Source organism: Apus apus, chromosome 3, assembly GCF_020740795.1.
Source record: "Apus apus isolate bApuApu2 chromosome 3, bApuApu2.pri.cur, whole genome shotgun sequence".
In the NCBI taxonomy this organism is placed as follows: Eukaryota; Metazoa; Chordata; class Aves; order Apodiformes; family Apodidae; genus Apus; species Apus apus.
In genome coordinates this window covers 75256367-75276041 of record NC_067284.1, presented here as the reverse complement: position 1 = coordinate 75276041, position 19675 = coordinate 75256367, and the positions used below count along the sequence as shown (strand labels likewise).

General features: G+C 38.4%; 1 protein-coding gene across 2 annotated transcripts in view; it reads left to right on the top strand.

Moving 5' to 3' along the window:
- The window catches only part of DAAM2 (dishevelled associated activator of morphogenesis 2), a 180332-nt gene that overhangs the window by 83948 nt on the left and 76709 nt on the right, over positions 1-19675 (top strand). For both annotated transcript variants that reach the window (XM_051613201.1, XM_051613200.1), the window contains exon 4: positions 16002-16076. In XM_051613201.1, coding sequence (XP_051469161.1) covers positions 16002-16076 — 75 coding nt within the window. The remainder of the gene's footprint in view (positions 1-16001; positions 16077-19675) is intronic.

The following is a 19675-nucleotide window of genomic DNA, read 5'->3' as shown; positions in this document are numbered from 1 at the left end:
ATGTTAATGTGTTCTCAGTCTCAGCTGTCCTCTACCTTACCATTGATTGGTACAGAGCTGACAATGAGAGATGCAGTTGTCTGATTCTGCATCACAAGAATCATTAATCAGTCACCACTGATGGCACTCTATGCAAAACACCAGTAATATATGTTTTAGATTGCTTGTTTCTCTGTAGTATGAATTTTCCCTGGTACCATATTGAATTATAAGTAAAGCCATATGTAGACTGAATGCAAAAGATGACATTCTGCCCCAGTTCAGGTACTGTATTCTGGTTTTGTTTAGGATAATCTGTATGTCTCACCACCAGCTGAAATTTAGACTTACATAAAACATGTAATCCACTTTTGTAGTTCCTTCCTGTAACATTACCTCTAGGTTTCCTACTAGTTATATGTTTTGCAGCAGTTGGATCAAGCACTATACCATGCTTTCTGATGAATTTGTCTATAGATGATAAAATTTCTTATGTCAAGGTTTAGAAAAATGCTGTTATTCAATGCTGTTTTACCAGGAGCTGGTATTAAACTACATAATCTCAGTGAATGCTGATCAAATAATGCTATGGAAAGAAAAAGTTGTCAGCTCAATTATTTCAACTGCAAGTTAGCTCATACTGGGAACCCAAAAGAGGTAGAACACACACATACTGCACTGCTTTGGCACACATTGCTTTGGATGCAGTCTGCATTTCTAAGAATGAGGCCTCATTTTGCAGGCAACAGCTTATTGCATTGTGTGCAATCCTACAAGCCCTTAGACTTACTACTATTGGAAAGCAAGTCAAATTGTTTTCTCTTTATGGCCTTTCCTGCCTCTGGAGACTAGTTTGTAAGCCTTCAGTTGAGCAGATTTCAGTAGGAAGCACGTGCATTTTGCAGAATTAAACAAGTTAGAGGTTTTTTCTACTTACATTTTTTCTTTCTTGAGGGAAAAACTGATAGGAAATCTCTTTCCAAAATGCAGTCAAACTGGAGTACCTGTGTCCTACAGCTTCCCTCCAAACAAACAAGCAAATAAAACCAACAAAAGGCTCAATCCTAATAAATATGTTGAGCTCTCCTAGATATTTTGAGGTTGTTTTGTACTAGTCTGATTTTAGTTGTACCCTAGAATAGCTGTTTTGAGTTGTGTTTTACCTACTAAAGTGAGATTATTCAAACTCAAGTAGTGAAGCAACAATGAGCACACTGCAGCTCTCTAGAAAGAGGCATTTATGGCTCCTGAGAAAAGAATACACGCTCATAATCCTTAAATTGAGTATACTACTTCTATTATGGGAAACAGCTCTCGAGAAGGGCTATTCCACAGTAGGCTTTCAAAATTCTGAGGAACAGGAAGAATGGAATGAAAGGCCCTTTTGTTCATTGCACAGTCACTGAAGAGTCCAAGTCCTTTGGACTGAGGTCACAGATCAGTGCTGAAACCAGTGAAGCTGTAGTCCAGGTGCAGAGTGTGCTCCAGATGCCCTTTTAGAGAAGGTTTACACCTCTCCTCACAAAAAAAGCAGCAAATACCTCTGTATCATCTTGTGTTTGGTTCCCTTTTTTGAATTTAACTACGTTGTTTCAAAATGCCCTAGGGAATTCTAGCCTTAGCCAAGCTTTAACTTCTAGTAGTTTTACTGCAGTCTTTTTATACCATTTGCAGCTCCATTTCACAAACTCCCACTCCAGTCCCATGCTGTCCATCTAACATTAATTAAGATAATTGTCAATGTGTCAGGTTTAGTTTTCTTTTTTTTCTTTCTTCAAGAGTTTCTCTTTGAGCTTTGCCCTTGAGGTTTGCATTGTCAGCAAAATGTCACCATAAAAAATATAGCTTGATATTGTGCAACTGGATATAGAGTAAGATGCTTCTGTCATCTACCCCCATGTCCACACCTACCTTCAAGGTAATGCTAAGCTCTAAGCAAAATTTCCAATATAATCCCAGGATGTAATACTGCTATCATTCCAGCTTCCAGAGAGTGCAATTCATCCTCTACCTTGGATTAATCCTCTGGTTAAAAGTATAGATATAAAAATTATTCATATGTATGATATAAATTTGTAATGTGAATGTGCACGTGTGTATAAAAAATATGAAATCTCCTGGAGGAATCAAAGCTGCTTTTGCAGCTTTTGATATAATTGCCTTAGGCTACCAGGGCTGAAGCAGAAGGTAGCTGCAAATATAAAACCTACAGTATTCCTTGCATTTGAGGAAAACTTTCTGAAGTGAGTGAAAGCTCCCACACCTACTGTTTGCTCTTGGGTTGCTCTGTTCTGTGTTTTTGCACTGTAAAGTATAATTTTGTCATGGTTAGGCTGGAAAGGCAGTTATTTCTCAGCTAAAGTGAACTGATAAGGCTTTTATTCCAAAATCCTGAGGTCTTTTCTGTGCATTTAAGGCTTCACACAGAGGCTCTAAGAGCGGGAGGCTGCGTGACATCTGTTGTATTTAGATAGGCGTTCTGCAGTTTCGACCATAGGAAAGTGTTCATTTCTTCAGGTGCCTACTTTAAAGTAAGAGATATACATGGACATATTCAGAAGAAGACTGAGATAGATAGACTAGATATTAGAAAGAATATTTAGATATCTATCTATCTAAATAGATAGATATTTAGACTAGATATTAGAAAGAATTTATTTACTGAAAGAGTGGCTGGACAGTGGAACAGGCTGCCCAGGGAGGTGGTGAAGTCACCATCCCTGGAAGTATTTAAAAGAAATATAGATCTAATACTTAGTGATGTGATTTAAGCACTGAATGGGTAAATTAGGTTATGGAAGGGGGATTTAGGTTATGGTTGGACCTGATGATTTCAAGGTCCCTTCCATCCAGGATGATGCTGTGATGCTATGCTATGAAGATAGATATTCTCTAAAGAAGAGAGAAAATAGATCTTCATCTGGTCTCATTTAGTGATACAATATACCAGATGAAGATCACACCACTGTGTAGTCTGAGTGTGGGTTTTTGGTTTTGTATTGTCTGATCCAAACTATGAAAGCCCTTTGGGGTTCATCCGTTCTGTATGAAGAGTGCCAAGCACGTGGTTGTCTCATAATAAATGAAGTGGGGGGTTTGACATTGTATTGTTTTCAATTCTATCTTTTGCAGTATTTTTTCCTCTTTGAAATAGTCTTAGAGTCTGTTATTGATTTGGAGTATTAAATTATTTTGGTTATGAATTTATAGCTGTAAGGAGCATTGAATGTGTCCCTTATAAATTCTTGTCTTTAGAGTTGTTATTCCACACACTGTATCTGGGAGCAGCAGACATGAACACACAAGATGCCATTTGTAAGGAATCCCAGTTTGATGAGACTTGGATGTGGATTCATGAGAGTTTTCCTCTCAGCTTTACATTAAGGGTTTAGGGGCAGTGTGGATGGGTGTTTCTACTCTCTCTTCCCCTGTGAAATCTGAAAAACACACAGTAGCCCTCACAGCAAATGTGATGGCCTAAAAGGAAAAGTTGTGTAGGACTTGGAGTGCTTAGTACAGTGTATTGCTTGTTAAATGATGAGGATATCTGATGACTGCAGTGCAAAGCCCATCCTGTACTTTAGAGCTTGAGTATTAGACTTTATCTGAAGTCTTCGGCACATCAGAAAAGAGTTTCTTTTCCTACAAATGCTTTAGAAGTATGTAGCAGGACTTCAGCTATTCAATCAACATGTTAAATTAACTTGGTATTCAAACCTTAACAATGACCTGAATGACCTGATCTAACTTTGAAATTAAGCTCTACTTGGAGCAGGTCCCTTCGGACCTAGTCCACTTCCATCCTAAATTGTTCTGTGATTTGCTGAACTGACCATAAATCAAACTAGGAAAGCAGCTGTATGGCCCTCTAAGAAAAGGGGGAGCAGTAGGGCTCTTTGCAACCTACTGTATCCTGTGTTGTTGCTGTGAGACCAATTCCTTGAAATTGGCTGTAGCAGAAGATGTTACTTTGTTCTGTCCCAGGGTCTGGGATCCAGGGTGGTTTTTGGTGTGACTGTATGACTTCCTTAGCTCAGGAGACTGCTGGTAAAGCAGTCTGAAATGTGGAATTTTTCAAATGAACTCTCTGAAAATAGACTGACTTTCAGTTAGCCTGTGGCTCAGTGGAAATCTTTTAACACTGGTAAGTCACAGTGAGAGGATGTTGCCCTTCACAAACCGCAGCATTCCTTCAGTTGCATGTTTGGAAAATGCCAGCAATTGTGGAGTTAACTTGCTTTTTTCCCAACACCATCTGTTCCTTTTTCTGTTAACAGAATGACTTCATGCTCAGATGTTTGTGATGATTTGTCAGCTTGATGCTGACATTGGGTCATTCCAGAATCTTTAGTCTATGTATGGAAAACAGGCACATGGCTTCAAAAAATTCTGTTATAAATGCAGGTAGTCTTTAGAGCAGTAAATTCAGCATCTCTGGCCTATGATGAGCACAGAACATAATGGGAAACAGCAAAATGCAGCAAGAGTGTCACTAATGCAGCCAATGCGCACATGTGATTAGTGGTATACTTGAGTCTTTTCAGCATGAAAGAGCTGTTTGATAAATGGCACCTGTTAGTGAGTATTGCAGACTGAAGTAGTGAGCTCCCAAATTTGGGTGACATGGTTAATACAGTGTAAAATAACGCCTAAATTTATATACGTTTCCTTCTATATCATTTAATGCAGAGGATGTGTTCTCAGTGGAACAACAAAACTTGAGATTCATGTAAGACACGATCTCTTTTCTTTTATAGTTCCATACAATGAAGTTAAGCTTTGTTCTCATCTCACAAGTATAAATTTGTTGATGTTGACCCCGTTATTCCTTGTGTATTTCAGCATAATTGAGATAAAATATTGGCCATTTTTTATGGCTTATCATTAAGTTCCTGTAATTGCATCCTGATTAGATTTTTCCTTGATATTTTCCCTTCTATTACAAGTAGTTTTACTTTGAGAAACAATGCAATAAGCTTAATGATGTGAGAGACTTCTCTTAAAAATATGTTGTGGGGTTTTTTGGTTGGTTGTTTTTTTTTTTCTTGGAGTCACTCTTGCAGTGGTTTAAAGGATGAATTTGGTGTCAAGGAGGCAAAAATCCTGCCACAATCCAGCTGATATACCTTTATTACAGCTTGGATTCTAAAGATGGTATCTAAAAGACCACAATGTAGTAGACATAAGAGGAGCTAAGGAGTTTTTCCAAATAATTAATTTTATTTGGTTTCTGTTTTCCATGCTGCAATGCTAACAGTTACAGATTCATTTATTTATCCTGGTGGAAGGGGTTATTTTGGGTCAGGGCCCTGAAATTATATTTATTTGTGTATAAAGGAAAAGTCTTCTCTTCCCTGCCCCCCTCTCGCTTCCATGGGAACAGCATGGAATATTTTTAGTTTTTTCCTCCCTTTTCCTCTCTTTCTCCAACAAGAAATGTTGGCTGTTGCTTAGAAAATGCCCTTCCAGCTCTTTTGTTCAGACTGCTGAAGCTGTAAACCCCATAAACTTGCCACAGTATTTGCTATAGATATTTTGAATATATAGAATTTGGGTGTCTTGCAGTTCTGCATTTTTCAGGTGTGCTACTAGTGCTTCACTGGAAGGCAGCACTCAGCACTTCTCAAAAATCAGTCCCAAAATAGTCCTGCGTATACACAGTGAAAGTTGGAAAATTGTCGTCATCATGCCTAATGCTGTATTTTGCATTTGGCTTGTATTCTGTGAGAGTTTGGGAGAGCTCAGAGGGAGCAAATTTGACCCTACTGTGGACAAAAACAGGAGGGAAGGAGGGGAAAAAAAAAATAATAAAAAAGAAGAAAAAAAGAAAACATTTATTCAGCTGTCATCCTACTAAGATGGTGTAATTTAGTATACTTAAGAACAAAAATAATGGTGAGCAATCCAGTTCTGCTGTATGGGAAGTACATGCAAACGCTGATTGTGTGATTTAGTTGCTGCCACTGCATTATGTTCTGTCCCTGTCTGTCCTCTTTCAAAAGTTCTGGGTCTCCACAATCCACGTGTGAGTCAGTTCTGCTGATGCTATGCAATAATAATATATACTATGTACAATGAAGTTCTAACCATTCAGATTAGTCTCAGGTGGATAAGGAAGAGCAAAGAATATGTAAATAACTAGCATTTTGCTCTAGTCTGTAAGAAGCAGATTTGGCAGACCAGGGCTCACATTTCTCTATATTCCAAATTTTGCTGAATGCCCACCAGCCTTTCAAAAGCCAGTGAATACTGAGCAGGAAGAGTTGATGAATTCCTTTATCTTTTCAATGAAAAGTTTAGAAACAGACATGCTAAAGAACTGTTGCTGGGATCTAGTAACAGCCATGAAGAAGAAAAAAAGGAATTTCCTTTTGCTGCTCTGGAGAATTGTTTCATTTTCATTCAGTCAGTTTTGACAGTTTCAGCCACACACCTGAATTGAGGTGAACATCACATCGTCTTTGATGATATTCAGTCATCTGTTAAAAGGCAGCTGGCATCCCAAACATTTTACAGCTGTACTAGGTGAGAGAAATGAAGGGTAGGAGAAAGGACAATTTTACCTCAGTTTATGGAAGCCCATGCAGGCAGTGGTGCCACTGGAAAAACAGACAGTGAATGTGTTGTACACATTGTCTATGGCATTAGGACAGTGAAGATAAATTATTTTAGAGTTTGATGTTGCCAAATCTTGTTTGTGCTCCCAGAGAGGCTTGTCCTAGGTAGCTGTGCTGGCTCTAAGTTGTGGTGTCCTATGTAGTTTCTTGTCTTTGAACATGATTAGTGACGTTTCATTCCCATCATCAAGAAACATGCTGTGAATGGTAGGTGACTTCATTTTAGGAAAGATTGTTAAGTGTGTGCTTGCTGGAGATAAAGTAGGACAAAAAGATAAACTTTCTGTGCAGGCATGTGGAAGATGGGAGGCTCAATTATGAAGGTGGACTCTTTTGTGGCTTTTCACATTACCTAAAACATGCCAGGAGGAGGAGGAAAGGAAGTGAGGAAGGATAAGGTCCAAATGATATACATTCTGGCTCGGTAGGCATACAGTTGAAAACAGAGCTGTTGGAAAGAGAACTAGGTAAACTGGATGGGTGAGGAAAAAGTCCCTTTCTGTATCCACAGCATGTTGACTGTAAGCTGAACAGGGTGAATGCTAGAATGGAAAAATACAAGCAACACTTTTATGTAACACAGTAAAAAGGAGTAGGGATGTTGCAGAGCTTGGATGTTAATGAAACAATGGAGTACATCCTGTGGCTGCTGTCCAGTTAATGGTGGAACTTGATGATCTTAAAGGTCATTTCCAGCCAAAATGATTCTATGATTCTATGCTGCTCAGCGTTTCTTGGGATAGTGACAGACTGTTGGCTTCACTCGGCACAGGAATCACTGCAGAACCTTGACCCTTACTTACCTCAAGCTTGTTGCAGGTTTGTGAGGACAGAGCACTGGTTCAGGAATACAGTCTAAGTTAACACCCAAGCACATGGAGAGCATAGGGCATCCATAGGAAATGTTTTGTCTTGAAGACTCCCTGAGTAGAATCATAATGAGGTGCCCTTCTGACTGGTAGGGTTCTCTATAGTGGACATTTCCCTTCACCTCCAAAAGAAGTATATGGAATGGGATGAGGGAAGGTAGGCTCCTGCAAACTTATTTATTGGAAGTGCAGGGAATTCAGGAATTGCCTTATTTGGCAGCTCATTATTTAGATTATAAACTTAACTGCAAAATATCAGTTGATTAATTTGGGACATGTGAAAAGTAGAGCATATAAGAGGTTTTAAATGTGAGTGTGGACTTCAGCTGATGGGACAGAATTATTTTAAGCAGCCACATGGTCAGGAGAACATATCCAACAAGAGACCAACTTCCATGAGAAAGGTAAAATGTTCAGGGAAAAAATAATACATAATAACAGTGAACTTCAATTTGGCAAGTAAATCTTGTCCTGAGGGCTGAATGTGCTAGGTAATTCAACGTGGCTTCAGCTGTACATGTAAGTAGTTCTGTAAATGTAGGGACAAATTGTCCTCCTGGTCACTGCACTATACCATAAGTCAATGCCTGTTGATGGTGGGATTCCCATCCTACAGCAGGACTAAATATGTTTGAAGAGGGACAAGCACACTTGTTCTATGTGTAAATGATAAGAAGAGGCTGATGCAATCATTGCTGGCAGCACTGTCTTTATTGAGGAGAATGATAAAAAGCTAACAGAAGAGGAAAGAGAAAAGAAAGGTTCTTAAAACTAAAAGTGTACACAACCCTGCTACCATTTAAAGTTCATTAAAATGGGATTCTCTCCACCAGTAATCTATAGTAAGTCTTGTGCTAGACATAGTTAAGGTAAAACTTAATATTGGTTCAAACACTACAATTACACAGTTGATTAAAATCAGTGGTTGAGACTTCTGAGGTTTCAGAAAAAATCTTCATCTCCTAACACTTCACCAATAACTTTCCTGCCTGCCAGGTATGACACTCTAGTCTACTTTTTCAGTGGGACACTATGTATCTGTTTGTGTATGCAATGGATCTGGCATATTTTCTGGAAGATAAGAAATAAAAGTATGGCCTTCATGTCCATTAGACTGATACCAATTAGAAGTAATTTATCTGAAGTGGTTTTGAAAGTTGGGTGAGATTAGAAATGACACATGGTGTGTATACAGTGTACAGCTTCAAGAGTTGCTGGTGGCTGGGAAGCCAAAAAGGTGATGGATGGAATAAGCAGTTCAAAACAAACATATATTTAACTTTATTGGAAATTTTTTCTGCCCGTGGTAGAGTCTATTTTAAATTTTAAGGGCTGGTGAATTTCAGCAGCATTGAAACTTCACTCAATATTATGAAAAGATTTCTAAGAAGGTGTTCTCATCCTTCATAAATGTATCCCATTTTCACTTCTATGCTTTTAGACTTTATTATATTTTGCTGCAGTGAATTCCACAGTTTGGCAGTATAAGGCATTTTGTGATGTAAATTATAAAATGAAGCCTTTCATTCTTCCTTTGAAAGGCTGGTTAGTAACCAGCATCAGAGGTCATTATTAAGTTTGTCAGATTACTGATAGCAGGACAGAGATAAAGTTGTAAGTAGCAAAAACCCCACCAAACAAACCAACCCCCCCAAAAAACCCAACAACCTATGTTGTGTTAGGTAAAATATTCCTGTGTCATAATCCAGTAGAACTGAAAGCATGTGTGGCTATACCTGACCTTTATGAGAGGCAATTAGAACCCGTCAGATGCATGTTCCAGCTGGTAATTAATGAATATTCCCTTTCAGTATGTTCTACAGTAGACTGCTTTTGTGGCAGAAGGATTATTATCTGTACATCGATAGCTTAATTCCAGGGAGAGAAGTCATGTTTGTTTTTCTCACTCTGGATAAATTGTGCTTAAAAGGCTTGGATGTAGCTCCCTCCCCCAAACCCTGAGAATATTTGTGCAAATTCTCATTCCGGAGTCTGAGAAACGGAGCAGTGACCACATCTGTCTAGTGAATGGCTCTGTCCTGTGGTCTGTCCTGTTACAAAATTAGCATCTCTTGGGACATGGTTGACTTTTTGGAGTTGTACACTGTTTGAAAAGCTTAGATGTATTTTAGCTCCACTTCTCAATTAGTATTTTGTCCCACAGCAGATCAAACACATTTTCTGTCTTTTAATGAAAGTGCATTTTATTTATGCAACTTTGGCTGCTCTAAACTTAGACATAGCCAATAGGATGGGCAGTGTGTTAATGAATAGGTAAATGTTTCTTTGAAAGCTGAACTTCTTAAAGTGAAGAAAAGTCAGTAAGTCAGTCATGGAAAAAAAAGGAAGAATGGTGATTTGTATGAGAGTGCAGCACAACTTCAGTGTGGATTGATTCTTGGCTGTGCTACAGATTTCCTGTGTAACTGGGAACTGTGTAATTGTCTGCATCCCATTTTCCCTGTTTCTGCTGATCTCACTGAAAGAGAGACTGAAAAACCTAATACTTGAATTTCTTTAAGGACCTTTGACAGTGTAGAGTGTGAGGTGTTACAAGACTGTATTGTATTCAGCATTAATAGCAGATGTTGAGAAAAGCTGAGTCTTTTTAAAAGCATCTGAATCGAGAAGAGTAGCATTTGTGGGAAATGAAGCATAAGTGATAACCATATTCTACCCCCCAAAGCAAACAAAAAACCCACCTGGCTTATAGTGACCACAATATTCATGTGGAGAGCAAGGGTCATGTACTTCACTTCAAAAGAGAACATGGACATGAGTCTGAATCCTTCACATCTCAGATGAACTTTTTACCAGCTAAGATGTTGCTGTGTGTGGGAGGGCTTCATCCAGCAGCAGAGAATCTTTATTCAGCAAAGTTCTCATCTCAATTGATGTAAGTAAAAAAAAAAAAAAAAAGTTAAAGTTTCAGTGAACTGGCATTTAAAAAGAAAATCACTGAAAAATGTCCGCTTATTTATAATCAGGGTCACAATTCCCATTGCCTTTTAATGGGAAGTATGGAAAAAATAGCTACAGGGACCTATTCAGTATGACCAATACGTAACGTTTTCTTAAAAGGTATTAGCTTCTTGTAATTACTTGAACTCCATGATTTATATTTGCTGAACTGAATGTGATGATGCTTACCCTTCACAGCAGGTGAAATAGCCTATTTTTCAGGTCTATAAAGTACTAAAATGATGCATACAGGCTGTTGTGGGCAGGAACCATGCTAAATAATGTGGCTTTTGCAAGCAATTGTAATTCTTTGTGACCCAGATAGAAACTTGAGCATAGTGTCTGGACACGATACGGTGAACAAGCTGGAACAGGAATTTTTATTACAGTAGTCTCTCATATTCTTCATCTGTGTTTGCACACTGCTTTTATTGATATAGAGAGGAGTTCAATTAATGGCATCATGGTTCCTTGCCCAAAAAAGATTTTAAACTCACATTTGGCAACCTCAGCTATGGGGCTTGTTCCTGTTCTTTTCTGAACAGTGCAAAGCAGTATGATCAGCTGTCTGCAGTTCTAAAGAGCTGGGTTGAGAAGAAAGTCATGTTGCCAATGAATAGTTATCACCCCAGTAGAACCCATGCTTGTCATTTGACATCCATAGACTATAGCATATTTCTGGATGCATCTGTTCAAGCAGGAAGTGTTATTTTTGTTTACATGTTAGAAGGCTTCATGCGTCATCAGCCCTGGCAACATACCACAGGGGTGTATGTGCAGGTAGTGTGTGAATTCCATGTAATGTTTGGAGACCCAGGGATGCCAAGAACTTGCTGGTGCCAGGGACTTAAGATTTATCTACATTATATATAAACCTTGTACAAATAATTGTGGAAATAAGTGAGCATTGGATTTAGTGGCAGATCAGTGTGTGTTCCTATCTCTATCTGTGATTTCCTGGCTGAGTTTTAATTATTATGTCACCGTATGTCTCCCTGAATCCATCTGCAGGAAGGAAGCCTTGTAAAATTGCTCATTTTGTGGATGTATTTCGTAATGCTTTGACATGCTTAGATTTTCAGGACATGCTCTAGAGAACTGCTTAACATTGCTCGGGGTCCATTTGGTGCAGAGTAAAATACCAGGGTGTCATCACTGGGAACTGAAACCCAATGCTTTCCACAAAAGTGCTTCAATACAGACAGTTAATGTTCAGGCTTTCCCTGTGCTGCTTCTTTCCAGACTGAAACCATCTTGAAAGCAGCACCCACCATATAAACAGCATCTTTCATTTTCATGATCCATTCAACCATGAATATCTGGCATTTCCACATGATTTCTGTAACAGTGGTGTTTGGTACTTCTGTGTAGAAAGTCTCTCAACAAAGGCATTGGTCTGTAATTTTTGATTGTGTCTGTTATGGTGGCAGTCTTTGCATCACAAATGCTTGTCCCACTGACATGGCAGCCACTAAAGGTCTCTGCTCTCTTGAAAGCAGCTGGTCCAATGGGCCAGGTCTCCCAAGATTCTCAAAAAGGTTTTCAGGATCAGCTGAGCTGTGCACACAATACTTTGTTTCATTTTGATAGGTTCAGATGGTCCAAATATTTGCAGAACTCTATTAAGCTCTATTTGGGATGAAGTCATAAGTTCCACTTTCCACTAGGGCATGGAGCCTGTCCAAATTAGTGTCAAAGCCTATATAATACCTCGGCTATACTGCAGGCTTGTATAGCATCAAGATCCTGTTTTCACAGCAGTTACATACTTGTTACTCCAGTGAAGAATGATATGGCCCCTTATAAAGTCCACAAGCTGACGTCTGTTTTTTAATGTAATATTTACTCTATTCAATGAGCTAAAATAAAGCTTTGCTTTAATAGATTCCTTCAGCTAATGTTTTCCCTTATACAGATGGGTTATTGTTTCCAGCTTTTGATACTTACGAGGCTTTTTATATTAGGGCCTCATTTTTTTGTTTGGTTGTTTTCTTTTGTTTTTCCCCCCTTCTGTGTGTGTCTCCTGGAGAAAGGGAAGGGTTTTGCCATTATCATCAAGTTGCCTTGTAGTTTTCTCTGAGGTTCATTTGAGGGTCAAAACCCTGAAGACAGCACTCTTGTTGTTGCCCCCACCCCCACATGCACACACACCACACCCATGCTCTGAATTGCTTTCCATTTTCAACTTACCTTCCTCTCTCTGTGAGGAGATGTGGTACAGCAATTTCTTACCGTGGGCAAGACTCATATAATTTGGGCAATAAAGCGGCTCTGATGCTACAGGTGTGAACTTGTCTCTCTTTTTTTTTTTATAGTCATCCCAGGCGGTGACTATAAATAACAAAGTGCTACCTAATGATTTTGTGGGGCTGGATAAAAATCTGTATGTTCATCCTGAGTATAAGTAGCTTTCTGGTGCTTCATAATGGAAATAGAGTGTCTGGTTTTAAGAACATAATCACATTTATTCTAGTAAAGTAAAATACGTATCAACAGCCATAAAATTCTGGTCTGAACAGGGAATGTAGAGGATGACTGAAATTATGATTTTTCTGCTTAATATGCTTAATATTCTAGGCCAAAACAACTTCAGAAAGGGGGGATTGCAAGTTGGAGTACCTGCTAAAACTTTTTTAACCTCAGCAATGTACAGCATCAGTTTGGGCTTTAGTTCAGGAAAAAAGCTTACACTTTGCTGTGTTCCACCAAAGCCAATTTTCTCCTAGTTCTAATTAAACACAAAACCAGAACATAAGACTTACAGACTCAGAGTTCAGACCAGTTTGTACTGGATGGAGAATGGTCAAAAGCAGGATACACCAAAGACCTTATCTCATTTGCCAAGCTAACCACATATACAGATATACTTTAGGGGATCCTTAGAGTCTTCTTATCCTTGGCTCCAGTTGTGAAATTTCTAATGGTTTGAGTTCAGGTAAGAAATTATTCAGAATTCTGATTTTTTTTTTAGTGTATGTATCCTGATGCTCTTCAGCCTGCATGTCTAAACTAGACATCTAGAAAGGTTAGTTGCTGCATTCCAGCATTTATACTTTTTTTTTTACTTTTTTTTTTCTCCCCCCCCCCTCCAAATAATTTTAAGGAGAAAAAAATATAGTAGCTAATTTTGGGATATAAAGGAGGGATCCAGACAGTCCTTAATATTTACACATTTGTTTCTTTTCTTCGAGCTCAGAGTGGAGGCAAGAAAAGAACAGGGAACACATGCATTCCCCATTCTGAGAATGTTCTTGTCACTTGTGCTCTGCAAACATTTATAGCTGTCACTTGCACTTCCATAATTCTACACAGAGACAAATTTCAGAAGGGCATGTGAGCACACCTTGCACTTCAGACTGGTGATTCAACCTGGTTCCCTGCAGAATTACCTTGATTTACTGCCTCTGGATTAGCTCCCCATCTCTATTGTTCTCTTTGGGGATAAGATTATCTTATAAAAATAATGCTGTATTTATCTGTTGTATGTTTTAATTTATTTTTCCATCAGCAAGGTCATATTTTGACATTTGCATGGGAGGTTAAGATCTGCCAAGTGCAAAACCATTATCAGGGCTATGATTGCCACTATGGATTATACACAGAAAAAGGTCAGGGAAAGGCGGTCTACCGATAACGTGGTGTGGCAGTTCCAACTGGCTATTGGGAAGGAGTTGCATACATCATTAATGTGCCAGTAGGCATGGGTCCATCAGATTGCTGCTGATTGTGGGAAAGGGAAGTAAGGAAAAGCAGCAGAACTTCTCACTTAATTTGGGAAAGGTCACTTTGTTCTTAATTGCACTATTTATTATCGTGAGGGGGTGGATGTACTGCAGCTGCAGATGTAATCGGTATCTCTTGCCACTTTGGCAGCCTCCTGTACTTCTCAAGCAGTGGTGAAGTCTACTATATGATGTTGTGTTTAGATCTTCTGCTCTTCTTAATTGTTCATTCAGTTGGATGCAAGGTCTGAATAAAGAGTTGTGATCTGTCCAGGATGTGTTTGTATTGCACTCCTTGGCCAAATGGGAACAAAGCTGTTTTGCTGTTATTGTGAGTGGAGATACTCCTCTAGTTTCCATGTAGAAAGACCAGTGGAAAAAAAGAGACATGAAGGAAAGATACAAATATCAGTTTTTATTTTGATTTTGTTTCTAAAAAAGAAGGTTTTGGTTTGTGCAGAATTGTTTTCATGTTGGTTTGTAGCCTGACAGGAGCTTGTCAGGTAGCAAGGTATTTTCTGAATGTGGCTCAGCAGAAAGCATGTTGAGCTATTTCTCATCTCCAAGCCAAACCACCCTGGAATAGCTTAGGTACTCTGATAGACCTACACATTTAATATTGTTGTGTATATCTTCCAGAGTAACTTTTCTAGTATGAGTAAGCATTCACGCACAGGCAATATTGGTGAGATCCACACAGTCTTGATGTATATTTGGACATACTTAGGATGAGTCAAGGGGTTAAATCTCTTATATGGTATGAGTCTTAATATTAGTTATTTGTAGTTTATAATGGGAGATTAGGATCTTAGAAACCAATCCCCATTTTGTTGGTGACTGTTGCACTTATCTAGAAACAATTAGACTCATTAGAATGAAATCTCATTTCTGTTGAGTCTCCAAGGAATGAGAAAGAATTGGTTCCTGAGAGAGGGTAGATCTTCTAAAAGTTGGGCTTGGTTGAGCTTAGTTCAGTGAAGATTATTTCAGGTGGTTATTTGGGAGGTAGGGATAGAAGGATTTACGCTGCTTCTACTGTAATTTAGGGGATGCTGTTCTGTTCCTTCAGATGTTCTGAGGTCATGCTTAACTTTATGGAACAGAACAGAATAGACTTTACTCTTTCAGCCAGAAGGCTGAAATGGTCACCTAATCCAACTGCCTGATCACTTCAGGACTGACTAAAATCTAAAGCATGTTATTAAGGGTATTGTCCAAATTTCGCTTAAACACTGACAGACTTGGAGCACCTACCACCTCTCCAGGAAGCCTGTTTCAGTGTTGATCACCCTCTTGGTAAACAAATGCTTCTTAATGTCCTGCCTAAACCTCTTTGTGGTTTATCATGTCAAAATGAGACAGCCTTTTGTCTTCTTTTCAGATTCCTTGACTTTTTTCTTTTTTTCTTTTCTCTGTAACAAGTATTAAACCCCTTTGATGATGTTCTAGCAGTAGAGAGGTCTGTCAATATAAAGCTACAAAGTGTAAACCAGTTATCTGTAAATGGACTATCCTTCTGCTTGGAAACACAGCTAGTTTAAGGGACTGAGGTTTGCTGCTTAGATGCCGAAGATGACTGTGTCTGCATTAAACTTTATTATTCTGTATTTAATAAACTTAGCTGAAGAGGATCCTTTTAATGCACACACCGTGGTGTCACCGTGGTGACAGTGCTGACATTACACTTTCAGAAATGTTTATAATAAATGCCACACATTCATGTGCATTATACAAGAATATGGGAGAAGACACTAAAATAAAGAGCAGCGCAGTGAAGAATCCCAGGTGGTTCTACAGTGGCATTTTATCCTGTCAAAATTTCTTGTGTAAACTTGTTTAACTTTCTCTTTCAGGAACAAGAAGATCCTAATAAGCTTGCTACCAGCTGGCCAGACTACTACATTGACCGCATCAACTCCATGGCAGCAGTAAGTGGCCTCTCCTGCAAAGCAGGGAAGATTTCCTACTGTAGAGATGTGTTTCTTTAGGAAGAAGTCCCCAAAACAGAAGAATATTAGCCAAAATGCATGCCTGATTTAAAAGAGGACTTCTGAAAGAAGATGAGTATATGAATGAAGAAAGAGCCCTACTGTAGCACAGATTAGAAAGCACCATATGCATTTCCAGTTTCTATTTCTACTGTACTGAAGACTATCAAATTAGATTCTGTAATGAAAATCCAGAGCTGGAGTAATTAGATTGAAAATTTAAATTTATTTACATGCCAGCTGTGAAGGCTGTCCCAAAGTATGGCCGTGATCTTTAGATCCCTGCTGGTTGGCACTGGCCCTAAAAAGAAAGGACAGAAATGGCTCTGTGCCTTTTTTTTTTTTATTTCCTATACAATTAATAAGGCTTTAAACTGTACTAGACTATAAAGATCTTTAAGAGATCGTCATGCTGTTGTTGAGTGTTGTTGGAGCACAAAGGGAATTCAACTATGACCCCTATTTTGGGAATTTTGAGGGATGTTAATGTAAAGTGAGCTTTCAGCACATACACACACTCATACTTTTGTCTTGGCAGGGCTAGCCAAGCTGAAACAGTGACAACTGAAAGCATATTTTTCCAAAACTATACTTTTAACTGCAGTTATCATTTTTGGAGACTTGTGTGTCGTTTGGGCCAAGTAGAGGTGAAATAATTTGGTTCTTCGAGAGAAGTCTTAAGTACAGCCTGTAAGTGAAGATTATATGAAATCATGGACAAGAGGGAACCAAGGCCCCTATTTATCCCTTCAGAATAGAAGAACAAGAGAATATTTGATGAATCAGAAAAGCAACTATTTGAAAACTAGGTAAAGTTTTGTTTTGTTGTGTTGTTTCAAAATGGTTTGTAACTAACCTATAAAATAATGCTAGGGTTATTATTTTAGTAGAAGAATTAATGAAAAGGTAGTTATTTATGTAGGATAATATTCACTTATATAAAAGCAGATAAATAGAGGAACATAAGGCTGTAACACCCTAGGCATCAGGTACAAGTCAACAAGATATTTTAAAACTTTAATTGTTCTTGTTCAATAGCTGGGTAATATGTTCTTCCTTTGAAACATCCAGTAGAGCTGCACCAGCGGAAGCAGAACACCTGCATGTAGTGTACACTGATCTCCTTTTGATATTATACACTTTATTGTTTGAAATTTGATCCTTTTACTGATCCTTATAGTAAATTTTTCCTCCACTTATTCATGTCCAATGCCTACTCAGCTTTTTCTGGAAGTTGTGCTGAAGTGATGATGGAATTCTGTCCCTAACATCTTAGGTAGCACACCTGGTTTGTTTGCTTATGCTTTTATGTTTGGTTTCTAAAGGTTTCTTTGTATCTTTTGTATGGTAGTTATGAGCTATAAAATAGTTTCATAAAAATCATGCCTTAATGGATGCTAAATGTGTCAATGCTGATGCATTTCTATGGTGAAGTATGTCTTGCTCAATAAAAAGATCAAGATTTACAAGTTATTATAACTCACTGTAAGAGGATAAAAGAAAAACTGCTTTCTACTATGAGTCATGAATAACCAAAAAGATCACCTTATTCATGCCAGATTTTCTTGGGGCAGAGTAATGGAATAGAAAGAATATGTAGCTGTTTTGAGGAATGAGATTGAGCTTTTGTGACTGACATGGTACTGTGCTTTGATTTCCTGACTGAACAAATTCGCTGTACAAGGGCCATTAAGGAAAAAAAAGAAAAAAAAAAAGAAAGCAGCAGCATTAAACCTTGCTGAGCCAAATACTTCTGGTAGGATTTACTCCAAGGCTTCTTGAATCTACTGGAAATTTTTCCATTGATTTCAGTGACTTTTGGATTAGTCTTTAAATAATCTTGATGTAAACTTGGAGTGAATACGTACACGTCACTATTGTAAATCTGGAACTGTTCCATACAATAATATGGTGTCTTGACCTGTATTTCTAATTTTAAACATGTTTTAAGAGCACCAATAAACAACAGCCCCAGTAATGTTGTTTGGATGCCTCAGCACTGAAAGATTAATAACCCTTCATTTGGCTTCAAGCCTCATGAAGAATTAAGACACACTGAAGTTAAAACCCCTGCTTCTGATTTACCACTGAGTTTCTTCACTTTTAGGCAGGTGAAACTTAGTTGACTTGATTTCACAGGAGCCATAGGAGCAGAAAACTGCAGTAATACAGCTGAGAAGCAGCTCCAACACACTTTAAAAGACATGTTCTATTCATTATTATTTAGACTCTTAACTTCCAAATGGTTATTTTGGGTCCCTTATAATTTCAGTCCTAAATTTAGCGTTGGGTGTTTTTTTTTTTTTTTTTTTTCCAAACTGCATCCAAGTGGAGTTGGTTCAGAAGTGGTGAAAAAAAAAAAAAGTTTCATGTTGCTTCCTGACACTGTCTAGTTTATTTCAGTTTGCATCTCTTTGGCACTATCAGGTATTGCAATAGTTTAATTAGAAATATGGCAAGAAGTATTAGATTTGAAATGGTAGCAATAATCACAGAAGTGTTAGTTTAAAATGCTTTTAAGTCTTGTTTTCTAGTAAAATTTAATCTTTGTATCTCCTGTGAATTAACTGCATAAGAATATTTTAAAATGTGCTTTCACATCATTTTCCATATCCTTTTGACTAATTATGAAGTTCTTTTTTATATATTGGCTTGGCAAAGAAGTCCTGCCTACCTGCTGATAAAATGAGAACAGCACCTTTATCCTGCTGATATCGTTAAGTATCTTTTTGTGGATTTCAGCAGGCCAAGGCCCCTGTGCTCATGGATCATTTTCTCAGGAGACCTGCTGCAGTGTTACCCATTGTATCTGCCCTTCACAAATTATGCTGGAGAGCAATGTGGTGATTCCTGACGTGCTTGACGTTCCCCACTTGTAACCTTAGACCACTAAGTTAGGAAGCACTTTAGGTCAGACTCATGATCTATTTCAGAAAGCCATGCATTTTAGGCACAGTTCTATTCCCACAATTGTTTCTTTTATTTTGACTTGGGGTTATCCTGTTCTGGGGCGGCAGTTGGACTTGGTGATCCAGGCTGTCTGAGGAGGTGGTTGAGCCACCATCCCTAGAGACATCTAAACAGAAAGATGTGGTGCCAGGGGACAGGGTTTAGTGGTGGATGCCACAGAGTTAGGGTAGTGGTTGGACTTGATGATCTTGAAGGTCTTTTCCAACCAGAATGATACTGTGACACTGTAACTTTTTAGTTTAGAATAGTTTTTAAATCAAAGCATATAACAGTAAAACGGGCTCTCTTTACTAGTCTGTAGCACGCAATTCCTGTGGAGAGACGGTCCCATCCTTCCTGTAGCCTGACTGAAAGGAAAGGACCAAGTAGATGATTGACAGAGAATCTTCTAGAGCAATCCTTAAGAGAAGGAGGCAGCTGCAAATGATGTCTAATTTACAAAAAGAAGTCTGCAAATCTGGCCAGTCTTCTGATGTCTACATGCTATAAATAATAATGGTGATTGTGGACAGGTTGCACGCCCAAAATTAAAGACCATTTCCATTATCAAGGTCATTGTCATCGTCTGC